At 32.1% G+C, this 22,026-nt stretch overlaps 1 protein-coding gene across 1 annotated transcript; it reads right to left on the bottom strand.

Annotated features, from left to right (window-relative positions):
* Positions 1-11,555: 11,555 nt before the first annotated feature.
* On the bottom strand, positions 11,556-13,965 carry LOC102608463 (probable N-acetyltransferase HLS1). Its single transcript, XM_052444020.1, has 4 exons — positions 13,806-13,965; positions 13,255-13,670; positions 12,849-13,030; positions 11,556-12,685 (listed from the first exon to the last, which is right to left on the bottom strand). The coding sequence occupies exons 2-4, from the start codon at positions 13,465-13,467 to the stop codon at positions 11,821-11,823; spliced, it is 1,260 nt and encodes a 419-aa protein (XP_052299980.1). The 5' UTR covers positions 13,468-13,670; positions 13,806-13,965; the 3' UTR covers positions 11,556-11,820.
* Positions 13,966-22,026: the final 8,061 nt, after the last annotated feature.

Genomic DNA, 22,026 nt, shown 5'->3' with positions numbered 1-22,026 from the left:
AGAATAATGAAAGCTTTTTCTCTGTAATCTGCCTTCTTTAGTCTGTGTGAATGGATAAATTTATGTTTAGTATTATCAAAATGTTTCAAGGTGGGTATGATTAATATATGAAACAAACGGTTCTGGTTATATTGAAACCACTCCACGGTAGAATATTCTTTCATGACCACACATTTAAAATTATAATATATTTTTTACTGTTTATTACTTTGTGTTTGTGATTATAATTCACGTTATATCTTAGAGCAACTCCAAAATAGTAATGCCCCAAACAAAAATATCAAAGGAATCTATTAAATTTTAACTTTGTTGTCCAATTCGTCCATTTAAATTATTCGAAATTGGGGTAATTTAATGAGATCAGGATCTCTCCTAATTTGATGTCTTCCTGTGCAAATATACATGTGGTAATTGGTAGTTAATAACATAAATAAAATAAAGAAGTTAAATCATATGCATACACTATCACTTAAGGACACATAGCATAAAATCTTTAAAAACTTATGAAAGCTCAGATCAGGAGATAATATTTTTTTCAATTTAATTATATCAACGTCTTTTCAGTAATGTGTATATGTGTATCTATATATTATTACTGAAAAGGCATCCATATCATTAAATTTGTAGTCATTGTGGCACTCTTTTTTATAAAGGTAGTCAAGGTGGCACTTGCTCCTAATGACTCAAGCTTTTCTGTTTGTTCCATCTTGCAATTTGGTGCATTTGCATATACACTCCATGAGAAAAACTTTGAAAGCAAGTGGATATGTGATGCAAATTCTTGTGTTTAAAAACAAGACCAAAATGAATACTTGGTTGGTTGGTTTAAGTAATGAGAATGTAAGAAATTGTCATTAGGATGTTGATATCACGTTTACTTTTTATTTTTATTGGTCTTGAAAGAAGTGGTTAATTTTTTGTTATTAATAACATTGACTCTGACCATTTAAAAAAAAAGGGTAAAAGTCTATTTAGTCCCTATATTTTAATATTAGTATTGATACCCCTACCGTTATTTTTTATTTCTTTTGGCTTACTTTTATAATATTACCATTTTATAAACATTTTTTTGTTTGGACATTAATAAAAAGAAAATAATTAAATTACCAATTTAACCCTAAAAATTATATTAATTTTTAATTGTCAAAAATTGTATGCAAACTATCGAGTGTGCAAATGTTTGTTTGCAAAAAAATTAATATGATTTTTTTATTTTCTAGGGTGAAATTGGTAATTTAATTATTTTCCTTTTATTAATGTCTGAACAAAAAAAATTATTATAAAAGGGTAATATTGTAAAAGTAAGCCAAAAGAAATAAAAAGTAACGGTAGGGATGTTTCGAGGCATTTTTAAAAATACAGGGACTAAACGGACACTAATCTTAAAATATAGGGACTAAATGAGCATTTACCCAAAAAAAAGAAGCAATCATTTTTTTTAATGAACAGACTTAGAATTATATTTAATTCAATCAATTCATACAAGGATTAATTTGTTATTTTTTCAATATAGTAGAGAATCAAATATCATACAACATTAGATAAAAATACATGGATCTTGTAAATGTTACAGAGTTATCTAAGAGAAGAATAAGAGAGAAGCTTATTTTTGGAGTGAGGTGATCAAGTTCTTACATGGAGTTATAAAATGGAGGAAGAAACCTTAAATATCATGGCAGAAGAGAAAAAGAAAAGAAAAAGTCTAATTCTTCCAAAAGTTCAAAATTGAAGATGTTTAGCTTATATAAAGTGTTTCTAAAGGTGTTTTGGTAATTTTAGATAGCCGGCAAATTCTCATTGGCCTGCCCTTCACAATTGGGACTATTTCCATCTTTTTCTTTTATTCACTTGAGAGTGACCAAGTAAGCTCAGTGAACAAGTAATCCCTCTAGCCCTCATGTGGTCCTTACTCTTTACCATATGGTGACTATTGGTTGAATGATCTTACTTCTTTTTAAGGGCAGTTGAGGAGTGTTGACATATCCTTTCCTTATTGTTCTGCTTAACTGATCTATTCTCTCATTAATCTCTTATTTTTAACTTAAAGGACAAAGATATTTATCCTTTTTTTATGGCATGTAGCCCACAATCGTGAGGGCTCAACTTATTATTATTTTTGAATTCTACTACTTTGCCCCTTGAACTAACTAAACAAATCTGCTGAAGTTGTTCTTTTTTTCAAAGAGTACCCCTGACTCATCTTGAGTTATACTCCCTTTACTCCATAGTACTGATTTTTCTTATTTTTTATTCTTTACTGCCATTCACCTGCCCATTGATATAAATCAATGCCCTAAATTTACCCGCAAGTAATAACTAATATTAAAAATATTTCGCAATGAAAAAAAAAAGGTCAAGATTTCTAAGTCTAAGAGGAAATTTCTTCTTTTTTTTAAAAAAAAAAAGTTTAAGCAAAAATATTAAATTTGGGAGTAAAAAAAAAAGATGAGGTTCGTACTAATTGATCGGACAATTATATTTTAAATACATAAAATGTTACTATGGCCATAAATATTTTTATTATGAATTATAAATTTTTATTTCCGATGATAATTTCTTCTATTATATTTATAAATTTTGTAAAATATAACAATCAATCAACAAAGCTTTATTAAAGATAAATTGATAGGCAACATACATATTTTAAGAGTATTGATTTAGCGGGGGATGTTGCTTACTTTGTTGTGAGCACAATACTACCAATGGTGATGCCTGCGGCATTTTTTTTAGGGTAAGTGGAATTTTTTTTTCGTAATTTTTATTGGCTTTGATTGATGGGTTGTTTGACATTGAACTCTCTAATAATGATGCTACCAATTCACTAATATCTTCAAAAGAAACAAACATCACATCCATTATAAAGTAGGTGCCTTTCCACCAACTAGTTAAATAATAATAATTAGGTCTGTTAGTGACGAGCTCAAATTTAGATCCTGCACTTGTCCACTTAGATGGTTAATGTTTATTGGCCGCGAATTATTATATGAATTAAAAAATAAAACCGTACTTCACGTGATTTTAAAAAAATAATTTAATATTATTATTATTTTTTATTTTATATTTGATGAAATTAATAAAAAATATAAATTAATTTTTTTAAAGATGAGGCAGTCTTATAAAAAATAAAAAAACTATTAGCCAGCAATATAAATAAAGAAACAATGCAAGATAAAAAATAAAATGAGAGAATATATTATAAAATAATTTTATTCATTCCAATTGTATGTGTACAAAATAAAAAGATGAACTCTCATTTTATAGCTACATAATCACTCCATGAAATTAATGAAAAATTATGGATTATAATTCCTTGTAAGATAGTGGGAGTTATAGGGAAGCTAAAGGTTACTAATGAGAGATAGTGGAGAGACTAAGAGATATATATAATGAACATCTTCATTTATTTTAATAAATTCATAGCACTCTCTCTTGGATGTTCATTACAAAGAATATGCCCTATTAAAATTTTTATATAATTGTTATTGTGTAATAATAATCAAATTAATTATGAGAAAATAAAAAGTCAAATATAAAAAAAAATTTATCTATTTATTAGATAATAAAAAATATACAAAAATAAAAAATAATAATATCACATCACCTCCTCAAATTTGAACTTTATATATATATATATATATATATATATATATATATATATATATATATATATATGTGTGTGTGTACGCGCGCGCGTGTGTAATAATTACTGGACTACAGTATTCGGAATTCGATAGATGAACAGACTCATGAACTCTCTCTCTCTCTCTCTGTGTCCCCGCGCAATTCTCTGTATTCTCTTTTCTTTCTTCTCTCTTTGTTTGTTTGAGTCATGCTCCATGTGCTTTTGTTTATTTATTTTTAAAGTAAACCTCCAGAGATGAATAACACATTATATGAAAAAGAAAGCGGAAAGTTGATTTGAAAGAGACAAAGCGAAATCCTATAAATAGTCTATACAATATTAAATTATTATGGGACTAAGAAAATCAGTACTTATGCATTCTTCAAGAGTCATTGGAAAGGAATTTTTTTAATTTTTAGTTGAAAAAAAATTCTCCCACGTCAAATCGGACAAACTCAAACAGATATAAGTTAAAGTGTTTGTAACATCATAATCTTCTCCATAAATATAAAAATAACGAATAGAATAGATTTTAAGAAAATTATCTATCATATATTTTTAAATGAATATCTGTATTAAATATGTGTGAATATTTTTTAAGTATATCACTCGTATATTTTAAATTGACAAAACACTTCTACAGTCCATCAATCTATTAACTGTCGTTTGCAAGCGCTGACATCATAAAGGTAATTTAGTCTTTTAAAATGGACGAAACTTTGATTAAAACAAACGACAAGTCATCCCATTTACCTAGTAAAAAATGACATATCATATGATATATATTAATAAAAATGACATGTCATCCCATTTATCAGATAATTACTAATAATTACTAAAAAACATTATTTTACAACCGAATCTACTCCTCCAAAATTGAACCTAAATTTTTGAAGATCTACTCATCTAAGCTCCAACTGGAATTTTTTATGGTATAATATGTTGTTAATAATTTTTTATGGTATAATATGGATTTTTTATGGATAATTGTTAATAATATGTATTATTAATAATTCATTTTTTAATAAAAATGTATTGTTAATAACAAAATAAAAAAAATTATGTATTAAAAATTTACATTAATTTTAAGGATAAATTTATCTTTTTTACCTCATTTTGAGTTTCAAGGGCGAAATAGTCAATTTACCACAATTATGTTAACTTTTTAATGGAAGTTAACGGATTAGTGGACGGCAGAAATATTTTGTCAACTTAAGATATACGAGTGAACACTTAAAAAGTGTTCACACACGTTTGATACAAGTATCATTTAAGGATATATGACTCATAATTTTCTTATATTTTATTATAATTAGACAATTGAGCCATCTAATATAAAATTATAAAGAAGAAAATAGGATATCACTTTTGAGGAAAGAATAAGTAGTCATGTTTAATCACTTACTGATGTTTCAATATATTAAAAGAGAGACTTTAGATGAACCGAGCTACTGCCCAAGTTAAGCTTCGCCCTTTGGGTATTCAACGTAATTCTAATTGTTATTTTGCAGTTGCTATTTATAAAAATTATAAAATCATATTATGTGTCTTAGTGCTCATCAAACAATGACATTGAAACTAATTGAAACTACTACAAGGTTGATGGAGTTACAATGTAACGTAACTTGACAACACCTTTTTTCTTCTTATACTTTTAATAATTTATAAACAAAACTGTTCAAGCTGAGATGGGCCACATCAGTGATAAGGCAAGTTAAAAAGCTGACATGTTTATCCAATTATGAACCCAACGCAATGAAACAGTAACCATTCTCTTTCTTCCTCATTGTTGACCTGAGGGAGGCTGAGCCTGATCAATCCTATATTTTCTAGCTGGAAGTCACTGAGCCCACTCAATGCACCACTTTATCAGAAACCAATGCCAGGCCAGCATTTGGTGAGATTACCGAGTCCATTGAAAGTTTTTACACTTCATTAATATATATATATATGGACTTGACTAGCTTACAGACTCTGTAAGCTACAGACAGCAGCATCAGCCGTTGGATGTGGTTGGATGTGGAGTGAGAAACTAAACAATAGAAGATCGGATGGTGGGATGACGGGAGATGTTTGTTACAGAATATATATATATATATATATATATATATATTAGAAGTGTTTGGCTTCATAATTTTAAAATACAGAAAAATACGAGAAAATTTTAAAATTGTGTCGTTTTAAAATTTTTTTAGATTTTTTCATATTTTAAAATTTTTGATAAAAAAACTATTATTATTATTATTATTATTATTATTATTATTATTGTAGGTAAAAAAAATTGTCTTTAGCATATTAATATTAATATTTTTGGTTATATTTTAGTGTATATTTTTACTTTAACAAAATAAAATATCTTCATTATAGAAAGATTATATATATATATATAAATTATCATATAATTAATAGTTATATCTAATTAAATTATATATATTATGCATGAATTAATTTTTTTGATAAATATATATTAATTAAGCATAATAACTCTGATATATCATAAAATTTTGTATGATGTGATGTGAATTAGATAGATAAACAGCAAAGCGCACGGTAGAGACTAAAGACACGGCCGCTATATAAACAGTGGTCACATTAATTCATATCTTAAATCTCCTGTTATCCACCTTAATCTCCAGCGTGATTCATATGATTCTTCTTATTAACAGTAGTAAACTAACCACGTGAAGAACCGGTCCCCAAAGTTGCTGCTTTACCTTAACGAGCCGTCATTGCATTTGCATGCATCACCTATCTCCTTATTTCGACGACAATTGCTGAGTTACAGCTACTGTAGCTTACACCCTTTCAAAAACATGTAAAAAATTATAACAGACTCATATGATTTTTGCATGAGACATAAGTTACAGCAGTCGTAACTCAACGGTATCCTCATTTCATCTTATATTACTCTATTTATGTTCGCTCCTTTTAGTTTCTTTTACTAAAGAGGTGGTCAATTTTGAGTTATATTTCGTGTACTTTACACTCACTCACATAAAATTTATATTAGGGATCCCTAAAGAAGCTTGTCTTATTCTGCCGAGGCCTATTCACAAGCTAAGACGGTGGAAAGTGAAGAACGTACCTATCAAACATGCCTTACTTTTTTGCAGTTTTGTATATATTTATAAATTTATATTTTTTCACTTGATAACTCGGTTTGATTTGAAAAAACGTCACCATCCCGGAACCTGTTGTTTATGGTCCATAGAGCAAGATGAAAAGTTCAAAACCCACTGAAATTGCCGTAAGTAAAAAGAGGAGTTGTGTAGAGGAAAAGACAAACAAACAAATAACCACAAATATATATAATAGTACATTACTTGCTTTCTCTGTCAATGCAAAAATTGCAGCAAAAAGCCAAAATCTCCAATCAATTTTATCATCATAATATGAAAAGCAAACCCCTCAAAGACAATTTCGTCTATTAAAAGTGGCCCACCATAATTGTGTCTTGTCTTTTGAAAGTAGTGTCATAGCTTCAAGTACCTTATCTTAAGGCACTTTTGCCCTTATTTGAGGGCAATATTTGTTTTCTGAGGTCTAAGATAATGGGGAGGCGGCCTTTAATAAATATATATATAATCCTTGGCATCAAATCGGAGGGAAATGTATCGGCATAACAAGTCCTTTTGAAAGATTTTAGCTTGAAACGACATTTGGATTACACATGATTTGTCATTACCCATCAGAGAACCAAGTTGTGACTTTTTAAGATTATATGTGGATAGAATAAGCATAAAGAAAAAGCCCTAAAAGATGATGATGATGATCAATTCCATATGAAACAAGGTGCGTCTGGTTACAAGAAGATCTTAAAAAGCCACGTCCATTTACAAAAGTAACCCAAGAAATTAAAAAAACAAAAAGACTTGGGGGATATTCCTCCCTGTGCATAAACATTCATATCTTGTCATTCCCTTTCTTTTATTCGTTAATATCATCACTAAAACTTTAAAAAAAAGCCGGAAAAAGCTAATTTTAAAAATTTTACAACAAAAACCTCTCCTCCATTGAAATTGAAAAAGCCTTGTGCTGCTAACATATTCTCTCCTCTTTTCCTACTATGATGTAGCGAGATAGCAGGAGCAGATTAATAGGATAAATAAATATTAGATATTATTTTAGTGTCAGACCAAGCTAACATGAGTAGATTACGCTCTAATCAAAGTGTAATTAGATCTCGTTCTAATCTAAATAACTCAATGAGATTTTAATAATGCATTAAATGAGATTAGATGACGCTCTAATTCAAACGACTTATAAGAGAGATTTTGAAATATAATACCAAAGGCAATTATAAAAGAAGTTTATTATTATTATTATTATTATTATTATTATTATTATTATTATTATTTCGCAAAGGTTGAAGTTATGAAAATAATAATAACACCTACCAATTTACAATAGGATAAATTTACTTCTTCAAGTTTCCTTAGTGAGAACAAAATTACAATTATATTAAAAATAAAAGACTAAAATACATACCATAACAAACTCTAATTAAAAATAGAAAATTTCAAAATACCTAAAGTAGCAAAATTCCACAACTCTAAGTAACGTCCTACATCAATCTCCCCTCTTAAAAGAAAGCTCGTTCTCAAGTTTATCTAGAGGATATAACTTGTAGTGGACCATCAATGCATCTTGGAGCTTGAACTTGTAGCATTACTTATCAATCATGCTTGAAACTCGAAATTCTCGATACTCTATCTTTTCTTTGATCTTATGAGTAACTCTTCGAGAAGATGAAGTCTTATATAAACAAATCACTTCTAAGCCTTTCAAGTCTTTTGCCAAACTCGTTCAATGTTTTTGTTAATTAACTTTATTTTTATAGCCAAATCTTCTTCAACAATAACCTTTTTGTCTTCAACTTGGATAAACATAATCATGTCAATCATTACTGAGGTTTTTTCATCTTAATTTTACTATGGAAACTCATTCACACTATTAGGCTCAATGCGCAAATAAAAAGTAAGTTGTACTTCTTCTTTAAAAATCTCATATAGACCAATAATCTCATCATCTTCTATTTTTATTGGTGTAACAAATGATGGTTCGATACCAACACAATGAACAAAATGGTCTTCTATCAATTGCCTCATAGCAAACCATTCTTTGATATCATCTAATCCTTGTCGAATCTTTGATTCTTGTAATTGTTCCTACCAATCTAAAGCATCACCTATCAACTTAAATGATTGCATGAAAGATAGCAACTTTTAAAGTGACAGTTTGAAGAAATCATCTTTTTTGCAAATCTAGCAAAAAAATATCATTAGGATTACTATCGAATCTCGGATATCCTCAAACTCAAAGAGATAATATAGACCCTGATATTCTATCTTTATCATTTTCTTGTCAAATTAAAAACATAAATGATGACAAAAATGTACATAACTTGACTTTCAAGGTTTGGTGTTGTCAGTGGTTAGTGGCCATGATTAGGACCAGAGGGAGACGGTGGCTAAGAGCATGCTGATGTCGAAGATGACAGTCAACTCATGGCAGTAGTGGCAGATTAAAATGCCAAAAGTATGGCTACATGTTTGGTTTGGTTGCGACGATTTCGGTAATTTTCAAACTCGACAGTGGGTAGAATTTGGATGTGCGACTAGAGGAAAGTTTGATGATGGTGTGATTGATGATGAAACAACAACACTGGTCGTGGTGCTTGTGGTGGAGTCATGGGTTTGTTGTGGTGGTAGTGGAACGACTGCGTAAATTAAGGTGTGTTGCAAGGGCATTGGTTGCCGACTAATGGTGATTCTAGTAAGGATGGTTGTAGTTAAGGTGGCGACAATGGCGGCTCGTTTTTCTAATTTTTTGGATAAACGATGTTGAATAATTTGGGCGAGTTGTGGTGAACGGACATGATGATCAGGAAAGCTGTGCAACTAGCACAAATATGCTTTGATACCAACTAATGAAGTGCGGTAACAGAAGCAGATTGATAGGATAAGTAAATTTTAGATATCGTTATAGTACCAGACCAAATCAACATGATTAAATTACACTATAATTGAAATGTGATTAGATCTCATCCTAATTCAAATGACTCAGTAAGATCTTAATAACCGTTAAGTGAGATTACATGATACTTTAATCCAAATGACTATACAAGAGATATTAACTCTACAAGAGATATTTTGATTGATAATCCCTAAAGGGAATTATAAAAAAGATTTCCCATAATTGAATTGGGTTTTCACTAAAATTTTTATTAAGTTTTTCTCAAATTATTATAATCATATATGATTTGATTGGTTTTTATATTTATATTGAAATCACCACAATGACTACTTCAAAAATGAAATATTTGAATTGTTCGCCTCATGGGTTTTAAATCCTTGGTGTTATAATTGAATGATTACATGACGTTTTAAGAGTAATTATTTTTATTAGTCATTATGTAAATGAACCAACAAAGGAAATTTACTCCTAAATGTATATATGTACCATATGATCATAAGACCATAATATTTGGAGTAAGAGGTTGTTTAGTCTTTATATTTTAAGGCTAGTGTCAGTTTAGTCCTTCTATTTAAAAAATACTTCAAACCATCCATATTGTTAAGAGTAATGATACAGCCACAAACTCTTGTACAAACTTATTTTGTACAAACTGACGTGGCATTAATTCATTGGTTGAATGAAAATATAAATTAATAAAAACAAATCATGTGGGCCAAGTGATATTTAATTCAACCAATCTTATCATGCCACATCAGTTTGTACAAAATAAGTTTGTACAAGAGTTTGTGGCTGTATCATTACTCTATTGTTAAACTATTGACACTTTTACTGTTATTTTTTATTTATTTTGTCTTGCTTTTATAATATTACTATAGTACAATAACATTTTTTTGGGACATTAATAAAAAAATTAATTTTACTCCAAAAAATAAAATAAAAACAAAAAGGATATATATTAATTTTTTTAAAAGCTTATGTATGTCCAAAAAGTTAATAGTATGAAAAAATTAAATTACCAATTTTTTTGATATTAATAAAAAAGATTAAGATATTAACTCTCCAATAGAGTGTTTTATAAAAATTAATATATATATATATATTTATCTTTTAGGATTAAATTGATAATTTAATTTTTTATTAATGTTTAAAAAATTATTATAAAAATATAATGTTATAAAAATAAGTTAAAATAAAAAAATAACAGTAAAATATTTTAAGATATTTTAAAAATATAATAATTAAATAAATATAAAAAATAAATAAACTCTTATCCTCATATTCGTATCACTTTTTATGGTCCATAGAACAAGATGGAACCCCACTGAAATTGCCATAAGTAAAAAGAAAAGTTATGTGAAGGAAAAGACAGACAAACAAACAAACATCCTCAAATGTATAGAATAGTACGTTGCTTGCTTTCTTTTTCAATGCAAAAATTGCAGCTAAAAGCCAAATCTCCGATCAATTTTATCATCCATAAACCCCCCTAAAAGACAAATTCGTCTATTAAAAGTGGCCCACTATACTTATGTCTTGTCTTTGGAATGTATTGTCATAGCCTCAAGTGACTTATTTTTAGGCACTTTTGCCCCTTATTGAGGGCAATATTTGTTTTCCAAGGTCTAAGATAAGTAGATAACGGTGAGGTCTTTAACTGTATAAATGTTTTAATTTAGAATTTAAAATATGAAAATATTTTAAGTTATAAATTTTTTAAACTCTATAATTTTAAAATTATATAATAAAAATCAAAGGGAAATATAACGGCAATGAAAAGTCCGTTTGAATATGTATAGCTTGAAAGGATATTCGGAGTACACATGATTTGCCATTACCCATCAAAGAACAAGCTGTAACTTTTTAAAATTAGAATAAGTAAAAAAGAAAAAGCCCTGAAGGATGATGATGATCAATTCCATATGAAATTAAAGCCGCCTTTGGTTACAAGAGGATCTTAAAAAGCCACATCCATTTACAAAGTTAACCCAAGAAAATTTAGATTACAAAAAAAAAAAAAACTTGGGGGTATATTCCTTCCCTTGTACAAAAATTCAGATCTTCGTCATTCCCTCTATTTTCTTCCTCAATATCGCTAAAGACTTCCAGGCCAAGTGGGGGAAAAAAAAAAAACACTACATTGAAATTGAAAAAGGCTTTTGCTGCTAATAATATATTCTTTCCCCTTGTCCTTACTAATTTCTTTCTAATTCTCATTTCTTTCAGAATTCTCTAGGGTCAACAAAAATGGACAAGCCAGGGGGTGATTTAGTCCAGTCACCGAGAGACCCATCACTGTAGTCTTCCCCAAGCCTCTTAATGCACCACAGGTCCTCATCGCAAGATAGCATTTTCCAGTGCGGAATTCCTAACTTCAGCGGCTCGCGGCTTGACACCTCTGTAGCCACCACGCCGCACCCCCGCTCCTTTGCCAAGTTATGCGCGTGGCCACACAGTGCTTTCACCAATTTCGCCGCGCGTGGGCCTTCACCTCCAAGCCCGTACAGAAAATGCAACCCGAAGGGGCTAAACACCTCGGGCACGGAAGGTATCCTCAACCAAGGCAAGACCCGATCGACAACCCTCGTCGTTTTGGCCAGGGTGCGCTTCACGCGCGACGCGCCACGGACCTCGAGTTTAAACACGTCCTTGGAGTTCCAAACGCTCAAAATCGCCCACGACTCTGGCGGGCAGGAGAAAAAAGAATCCGACCCGGCCCACGAGTCAGGAGAGTAAGTGCCACGTGGGACAGCCAAGAAGGTTCCGAGATTGAGTTTGTTATTTAGCACAGAGTCAATGTCGCGGGGGAAGAACTCCGTTGTTGAGAATTTACGACGGTAGAAAGCTTCAGCGTCGGAAGGATTCAGTTGGATGATGGTGACTTGTTTGGGAACGATAAGTCGGTGAGCGAAGACCGGGTTGACCAGGATAGAGGGTGTGCGGAACTTCGAGTAACCGCATTTGTCGGTGAAGAGTTTAACGGAAGCGTAATTGTCGTTTTCAGTTGCTATGTAAGAATATTCAACGCCGCTCTCTCTAAACCACTCTTCCATTCTTTTCACCAGCTTCAAGCCTATGCCCATTCTCCTAAAATAAAAAACACGTAAAATTAGGACTTTTGTGCTTGTTCTTTTGTTTAACAGTAAACGCGTACGATCGGTATACACGAACAAATTCAAAATATATATATTATATAAAAAAAAAAAAAAGAGTCAAGGAAGGAAGGAAGGAAGAAAGATTGAAACCGTACCGGTGAGAGGGGGAGACACGGAGACCTAAAATATAGGCGAGTTTGGTGTAAACAGGGAGAGGCTTTGGGGGTTCGATATCATTAGTGGTGTATTTGGTGTTTCTGGAGATTCTTTTGCCACACGTAACGGTTTTGATGCAGCCTCTTATCATGCCAACTATTTCGTCACCTACCTCAGCCACCTGCAGAGCAGCTCAACACAGCACAAAAACACCAATACGTTAGTTAGTAGAATGGAATATGAAGAAGCTCTCAAAGTGAAAGGTGACATTTTTAAAGAGGGTAAGTCATATGAGTAAAGTGTGTACATTTTTATAATCACGGTACAAAATAAAACGTAGGTCTAGGTAGTGATGTTAATTATTAGAGAAAAGGGCCAAAAAAAATGACAAAAGGAGTAGAGTACCAGCATGAGAAAGGCAGGAGAGTGGCGGACCCTGCAAATAGGGTCACCCAAGAGGTCAGTGAAGAGACAGAGCTTGCCGCTGGGACCAACCTCACACCTTCTCTCCACGTCTTCTACTCCCAAACAATCTTTGTTTGGATCGAACTCTCTTACCACTATATTTCTCATCATCATCTCCACGTTCATGTTCATGTTGTTTTCTAACAAGTTCATTTCTTAGACTATATATTAATCCACAATCACAGCCAAGTTAAAGACAAGACACTCAGAAGTCAGAACTAAGAAAACACAGGCAGCAGTGGCTCTCTTGTTTTCTCTTCTTCTCTGTTGGAGGGTGAAGGATATGAACCAAGTGAAAGCCAGTTTACTATATATAGACTCGAGGGAATCGCAGCTTTTTCAAGGCCCGAATTTGCCTGTATAACGTGTGATATAAGCAAGCCAGTCATAAGGGCTAATACATGGCTAGGCGATATCACACATTTAATCAAAAGGAAAAATAGAACAGATAAAATAATTCGCTAATAAAATTATCTTCTCTCTGGTGTTACCTGCGCAGAGCTTCAAGCTGGTTTTGCTGTCTATAAATACTTGATTTCTGGGCTCACTCTCTCTCTCTCTCTCCAGAATCTCTATTTTTTTCTTTTATTTATTTATTTGGGGTCCCTATCTCTTCTTCTCTCCTCTCTTTTGTCTGTCTATATATCTTTATTTATTTCTCTTCAGGCTGACACTATTACTTGGGTCATAAATCTAGCTGATAATTTTAATAATAAATTACCCAAAAAACTATAAATTGCCAAAAAAAATTAATGCCCATAAAAATTTATTTATTAATCATAGCAAAAAAGGGTAGAGGAAATGGCGGCTATGGCTGCGCAGTCCTGTGTGTTGTTGTAATAAGTTTTTTTTTTTCGCCTTCTCTCCCACTCGTCCGATTTATAATCATTTATTTCTGCGGAAGGAGGCGTTGCCATCATGACCCCATTTGTAATCATTGCTTCTCTGTTTCTCTTCATCAATGTCTTATGATTCATCGGTTCACCATCCATCATCATATTCACATCATGGCCATACACTCCGCCAGTGGGTCCACCTTGAACTCTATTCATTTTTATTTTTCTTTTTCTCTCGGCAAACTCTTTACTCCTCTGATTCACGCGTTCTGCGAGAAGCTTTAATCGAAAAGGATAAAAAAATAAAAAAAAACATATACTCGTCAAAATTTTAAAAAGAATAGAAGTGTAATCGAATTAATGATATAACGAGGGGTAAAAAATAAAATGCAACGTGGCAAAATGGGAGGCGTTACTTTCGGGGAGGCAAGTACCAGGAATAGCGGCCGGTTGAGTAAATGGCCAGTAAAAGCGGGTTCTGTTTTTGTGCTGGTAGCGTGGATTTTCCGATCACGATGAAATCAACGTTATCATTATCTGAATCTAAATGGCCTGCTAGATGGACGGTCATGATGGCCTCAATCAAGGGTAGCTCGATGAAGATTCGGTGACTTCATGAACGATGCTATGATACAACAGAGTCAGAAACAATATCAGACTATGAGTGCTACGCGATGATAGCACAGAGCTCCCCATTATGAGTGGGCAGCAACCACAACAGCAGCGGAAACAGCACACTGTTGAATTGAATATTTGAATCTACCCTGTAGTCTGCTTTTTGTTTTTGAAATGTCATCAATCATCTTTTTATGTGGAAATCAGTGATGGAACGTGACTCCACGCCACTTGATCAAAAAGCACATTTCCGCTTAATCAAGAAGGATTGAACAAAAAGTGACACTCCTTTTCTTCTTAATAAAATTACTTTAACCAAATTATAAAAAGAATATACTTGATAACATTTGAAAAAATTTGGAAATACTTAGAATTTTTTAATTATGAATAAATCTTTCATATTTATTTATATTCAAATTACAAAAATAAAAAATAAAAAAATCATAGTTGCTGTTGGTTGGCTGGGTTGGTTATGAAATAAAGAAAATATTTTGTTTATGAATTATGACGGATCAGCCCCATTGATGATGGAGCACGGAAACACGTGACTCTTCGCCCTTTTAACTTGTGCAAAGTTGAAGTGCTTAATTAATTGCCAGCCACAAACGGCTCTGACAATGATTGAGGTTTAAAAGAAAGAAATGGGGAGACGTCGCATTAAATTGGGTTATTATTGACAATTAATTAAATTATTCTATCATTTACAAGGCGGGGAAGTGGGGCCGCCATCATAACATAAGAACCGTTTGATATTAATAATCAATATTTGTTCCGCTGATAATGACCTAAAATTATTGGCTTTATTAATAACAGACCAAACTATTGAAGAAGCGAAATGGAAGAAAAGCCAATGGCGAGTAGTGAGAAGCAAGAACTAAAAGTTTCTCTTTCGTATGCGATAATATATATAAAATTCATTTTACTGTACGGTGATGAGAGCATCCAACCAAATCATGATTGCTATGTTAACTTATAAAAATAATACAACATCTAATCTAGTAAGTGGGGGCCTATGACTGGTTACCTTGAAATATCTATGTGGGTTTTGTGTCGTGGGGTTGTTAAAAGATTATTATTCGGGTGACAATGATATGGACTCCCCTCCAATTGGAGATTAGCAATTATTCCTTAGAAGTTTTTTTTTTTTTTTTTAAAAAAAAGAAGACACTAGCATGTTGCCAAATGTTGATTTAACAAATTAATTATTGATCCACAACAATTCGACTTCAGGATATTTATTAGCTAAGTGGATAACGGTGATAAAGGCCATAATTGAAAAAAATGAAAAGCTTAGTCTGATTAATCATGTATGCCAAAGCAAAGGAAGTACTCGATTTTGAATCAAAGTTGTTTATATTTTCTTGAAAACTATCGACCTAAACTAATTCTTAACCCAACTTTAGTACCAGCATGGGGTGCCCAATGATAATGTCATTGTGCACTACTCAAAATCAAGTTGTTAAGTCAATTCTTATGCAACGTTGATATTTTTAAGAGTAACGATAGAGATGCAATATCGTGCCCCTTTCATCATGCACAGTATTGTATATACAACACGCCAAAGGAAGAAATAATTGTCATAAATCATTGATTAAAATTATAACTAGTAGCACATAGTAATTAGATGAGAAATTGATAATGAATGGTGATGGTGACAAAGAAATTAATGAACGAATAATGACGATTGTAAAAGTTAGAACAATTATAGACTGGTTAAGATTATAATGACATCAATGTGGATTGACACAATATGTGTATATACATACATATACATAAAAACATTATGCTAATTATAGTAAATAGATTAACTTAAAAAAAATGGTCATATAGCTCATACGGGCATTAACATAGCTCTTTCAAATCATTGTTGGTGATCATTAAAAAATGCTTGGCAATAGCATATTACATATCTATTATTCTTCCTTTGGAAAAAAAAAAAAAAGAAATCAAAGAACGAGATTAGAATAAATTAAAAAAGTGATGAAAAATAAAATAGGTCAAGATTAGAGATTCTTTCTCATGATTATTTAATTCTTATTCGATCAAGATGATCCTAAGAACTCAGAAACATTATACTGACCATATCATTTTTTATATAGACTCTTGTTGGGTCTCCATCGAATTTGGAATCAAAGGAAATATTTGAAAAGATTTCAATGCTAATGAAAGCATTGAATTAAGATCTCTATTTATTGACTATCTTAGGCTACCTAAGAAGAATAATTATTTGGAATATAGCGTCTCTCGTTCAAGATATACATGTTCCGGAATCTTTCTTAATTAAGAGTTAATTACACAAGGAATTATACTTTGATTGGATCTTAAATATAAAAGATGGTGCCGATGACGAAAGAGCTTACGGGAACGATAATCATACAATAAACACATGATTCTTGCGTCGATTCTGGCTTTTGTTCCATCTTTCTGTTGCAATCTTATTCTTGATCAAACTTTAGATATTGATTGGGTCGATGATGGATCAAATAATTAAACTCCTGTTTTGAAAAAATAAAAAAAAAGGAAAAGATTAGATCAATACATGAGTTGTTCTGCATTAACCAATCAATTGTAAAACCTTCCCAAAAAAATAATTAGGGTTTGGACCAGGACCAGGACTAGGACCACTACGTCGTTTGAATATATTGATATATATATATATATGTATGTATAAAACCTAATACCAAGACTAGGTTAATTATATAATAAAAAATGCTGCCAGTCAAAAAGAAAATGGGTCCTCGACATGTAGCATGTTAAAAATTTTCACCTTGATGAAAAAATAATTGGAGAAAGAAACAGTTAGAGACAAATGCCAAGACAATTGCCTCGAAATGATAATGGAAGAGATCTTGTTCCCTTCAAATATATTAGCCGTACGTACAGCACCCCATCATATACAAAATGAATAATATCGGTTGCGAGGCACAACTAGCATTGTAGGGCCGGTGAGAAACAACAATTATTTTCACTAGACTTTGTTTCTTCTTGCTTGGATACGAGAGAAGAACATGACGAAATTAGGGCAAATATAACGTGCGGATTGAAACCAACAAGAAAGAGTAAAGAATTTAACACGTAGGCAGCATGTTCACAATCATCTTGCATATTGTCTTGTTTAATGGGAACTAAGATATAGCAGTGTCGCTTGATGGAGGCGATTTAAAATTGATTAAGACAGTTGGAAAGTTTAGTGTTGGATCGTTAAGTTGACTAGACAATATGAGAATTATGTGGCTCGAGGAATGATATATGTGATTAGTTAACTAACTGCCCTTTTCTCGCTCTTTTTTCTTTCTTTTGTCCTCCATAATTGTTTTTTCAGATTCCTTCTAGGTTCTTAAGCATCGAGACCTTCAAATTGACCCGGAAAAACTGATATAAATCTTATGGGTCCAAAAAGGTATCGAAAATTAACATTATTAAGTAAAATGAATGACCACAAACAGACCCTTGTTCCCTTCTCGTTACATGTTTTAAGGGTCGGTGACGGAAAAGAGATTAATTAATTAAGTTATAGTTTCTACATGTCTACAATGACCTATAAATGATCTACTAAACCATTTACAAAAAGCCAAATATTGAGATATCATTAATCAAGTTATATAATCTTTCTTTAATCTAATCCCGATGTTAATTAATAGGCAAGCTGTATATTCAACCTATTATTAATATCCTCTATCTGTACAGCTGCTTTGATTTGAGCGGGCATGCATGAGGTCACTGACTGATGAATCACCCTTCTGATATCGATATTTGTTCAAGTGTTGTACAGCTTTGGTTGCTGGGGCTTGGCAGAAGAAATTGGGGCACATGAAATTAAAAGAGCAGAGATAGAGAGGATTTTGGTGCAATTTTCTTACAGAGTTAAAATAAAAGGAGTTGTGTGTGGGGACGTATTTGGGGAATTTGGCTGAGGATTGATCGAGCTGTCATTACTATTCAAATTTATTTTAGTAAGAAATGTTGATGAATTCTGTAGGCTAAGAGTCCGACACCAGGGTGCGGCCCTGGCTCGGCCGAATCCCCGAGATTATGCACCGTGTCTCCTCTCCTCTTTGAGATGTGCCGATTTGCCCATGATCGACCCATATCATATATTACAGCTACTCACATTCCATCCACTGCTCTATTCCTATAATCGTGAACATGATCATCTTTTTTGAAATGACATTTCATCATCGCAGATATCTTGAAACGTGGATTACATGCACCCTGACTATAGCTAGTCGGCATCATGACAAAATCACAACCGTCCATGTACATTTGTACGTACATTATGTATCTTTTTATCTATGTGCATATGAATCTCATCAAGTAAAAGCCAAGCTTTGGTTGAGAGTTGAGCCGCTCCATGCATGTTTGGTTTCAATCTTCATTCAAATAAACCAATAAACTACCAATAATGCTATTATTTACATGGTTCTGATATATAATTCTCATCCAGAGTGAGGTATCATACCAATTATCATGAACATATTTAAGGTATTAATTGATTTTATCATTCATCATTAATGATTATTCATCATCAATGTATCAATTAGCACTCAAAGAATTAATTAAGCTTCTCTTAAAAGGAAATTTTTTTATCTAATATCATGTCGTTGTTGTTTAGAAATCTCATTTATGCAACGTAAAGATGGTTCGGGGTGAATTTCATTTCCTAGTCACCACTTAACAATAAATTTCAATTAGGTTAAGTGAACTAAAGTTTAATTTGGGCTGTTTTATTTCATTTTTGAAGTAAATTTTTTGAAATTAAGCTATGTAATATCAATAATGCTATGTTTACTAATAAGTTTGGATATTTAGTTGAGATACTCACTAATGTCCCATTTCACTAATAATTTAATGTCATGAGTATGATATTAATTAATTTTATTATTAATTATTAATTTATTATTTTTATAACTCACTCAATAAATAATACATACATATCACATTATTAAGCATCTAATTGAGTATTCAAAGTGAGTAATTACTAAATATAGCATTACTCATCCCATCCTATATGTGACAATACCTACTTGTTTTGGTATGCACAGGCTAACGATTTTGTAGGCTGCAGGGTGTAGATTTTGTAGGCTTGTGGGAGAGAGTGCAGAAGAGCAAATACATAACAACCAGACAAAAAGGAGCGAAACAGAAAAGCATGGCGACTCTGAGACTCGTCCATTGCGGATAAGAACAAATTCAGGACTCAGAATCCCAGCCACATCGTTTATCCAGGTCCCATCAACATCAACATCACGATCGTGATCATAACCACAACATCATCCCCCCCATCAACATCGTTATCCATGCACGGCCATGCCATGATGTTCTTGTAACTGTGCTGTACACTGTGCGGTATTTTTATACCGACACATTGCTCGTTAGGTCATTGGCTGGGTTATTGGAGTCTAGTTTTATATTTTCAATTTCGTAGTAATTAAGTGCGTGAGCTACATCTGATAACTTACTTATACAGTGCAGATTATCGACTCACGTTTAGTTAGTTCTCAAGTTAATTATAACATAATTATTATGATTTGAATAAGAATAAAAGTTGTAGATTTGATTAGCACCGCCGGTCCGAAAGCGAAACCATAGGTTAATTTGTAACACATACTAATTTAAATTCATGCTTATATACATAGCTATTGAATCATTTAAAAAGGAAATAAAATAATGGATCAAGGAAATTAGAGATGGTAGTGGGTAATTGAGGTGGATGGTTCCCTTGATGGAGGCCCCGTAATCGGATTATATGCCAAATGTCTCTTCTCTCATGCAGAGATGAGCTTCAAGATTCATGTCCTAACCTTGTCTCCGATGATTAACTAATAATCCCTATTCCTTCCTACTCATCACAACTCCAATGCGTGTAACCACGCTCCATTTCAAGCTAGACTTCCTTTTCTCTTACCCAACCATTGGTCGGACTGAGATGCACGCGTTTTTGAGAGCGTGAGGTAATCAATTTTGGGTATGAGAAGATACCCTTAAATTATAGGGACACATCCCTTAAGGTGGTGGATTTGTGGGGAGGGTTAAGGGGGAAGTAGGGCAAAGACGACAGCGAGGCTGTGACACCCAAATAAAAATGTGTTCGATGATGTTGGGAATTCTAGGTTTAATAAAAATTTAAAAAAGGAAAAGCACAGCAAGGAGCCATGAAAATATGATGAGATATTACAGATTAAATAATGGGCACTTGACATCTGCATCCTAAATTGAATGAATATTTGGTAAGAGACCACCTCATTTCGCTGTCAATACAACTTGGTGAGGATGGGGATCTTTGTCTTTCAATTGGTCAACCCTCTTTCTCTCTCCTTACTAAATTGACCTTAAATAATTGAAGGAATTTGGTACGCTTTGCTCGGTTGTACTTTCTCTGTCTCAAGTTGGTTAACCAAAGTGCATAATTATACATAAATAAAAGGAGAAAACCTTGTGTGGGGGCGAGGGTTGGGTCCCACAGTGAGATCTATGAATCTTTCTTTTAAATAATGTAAATTTTATATTATTTAATTTTTTTGAGTCTCACTCCTATAATACATTGATTATACTTGCTAAATAGTAGGTCTTTATTGATTGGTCAGATCACCTAATCACATAATTTTCTCTTAAAGAAAATAAATTTTATGGTGCACTAAATGAGGTAATGAACTATTTGATTGATAGTCTAAAAGTTCACTAAATAAATAAATAAAATAAAATACGAGATCATTTACCTTGTTATAGAAAAAGAAGATAAAAAATTAAATGCTTCTGCATATTTGGAAATAGTAAAAAAAAAAAAAAAATTATTCTTGTAACAAGGAGAACAACCCCACGAGTGAGGCCCATATGTGCATTAAGCTCATACATATGTTCCCACCACTAATATTGAGAGAGAATGAGCCCCATAAGGTTTGAACTTATTCCCTCTATATATATTGAGGAGATGAGTACCACTCAATTTCAAGCTTAAATGACAATTAATGTTATACTTGTAGATTAAAAAATAAAATCCTAGAAAAATGTCATATTATTCTCTTGAAAAGGTCCAAGTGACTGCAATCTCCGTATAAGAATTTCAATTTTACATGATGAAGATCGAATTCAGAACAATATTGGGATAAGTTAGTATTAAACTCTACAAAGTAATGCATCTCGTGTGCAATTATAATAATAATATATGGCTAAAGATTAATTACTCAAATATTTTTATACATTAACTACTGATTTAACAACTTGTAGTTTGCTCAGTACGAGGTCAAAATCAAAAGAATATTTC

This window comes from Citrus sinensis, chromosome 7 (genome assembly GCF_022201045.2).
Source record: "Citrus sinensis cultivar Valencia sweet orange chromosome 7, DVS_A1.0, whole genome shotgun sequence".
Taxonomy (NCBI): Eukaryota; Viridiplantae; Streptophyta; class Magnoliopsida; order Sapindales; family Rutaceae; genus Citrus; species Citrus sinensis.
This window is presented reverse-complemented; position numbering and strand designations above follow the sequence as displayed.

Excerpts from the sequence above, each read along its gene's own strand:
- LOC102608463 (XM_052444020.1), bottom strand. The coding sequence starts at position 13,467 with ATGAACTTGTTAGAAAACAACATGAACATGAACGTGGAGATGATGATG. Across the intron at positions 13,031-13,254 it reads CTCCTGCCTTTCTCATGCTG|GTGGCTGAGGTAGGTGACGA; the intron begins GTACTCTACTCC and ends GCTGCTCTGCAG. Across the intron at positions 12,686-12,848 it reads CGTGTCTCCCCCTCTCACCG|GAGAATGGGCATAGGCTTGA; the intron begins GTACGGTTTCAA and ends TTTTTATTTTAG.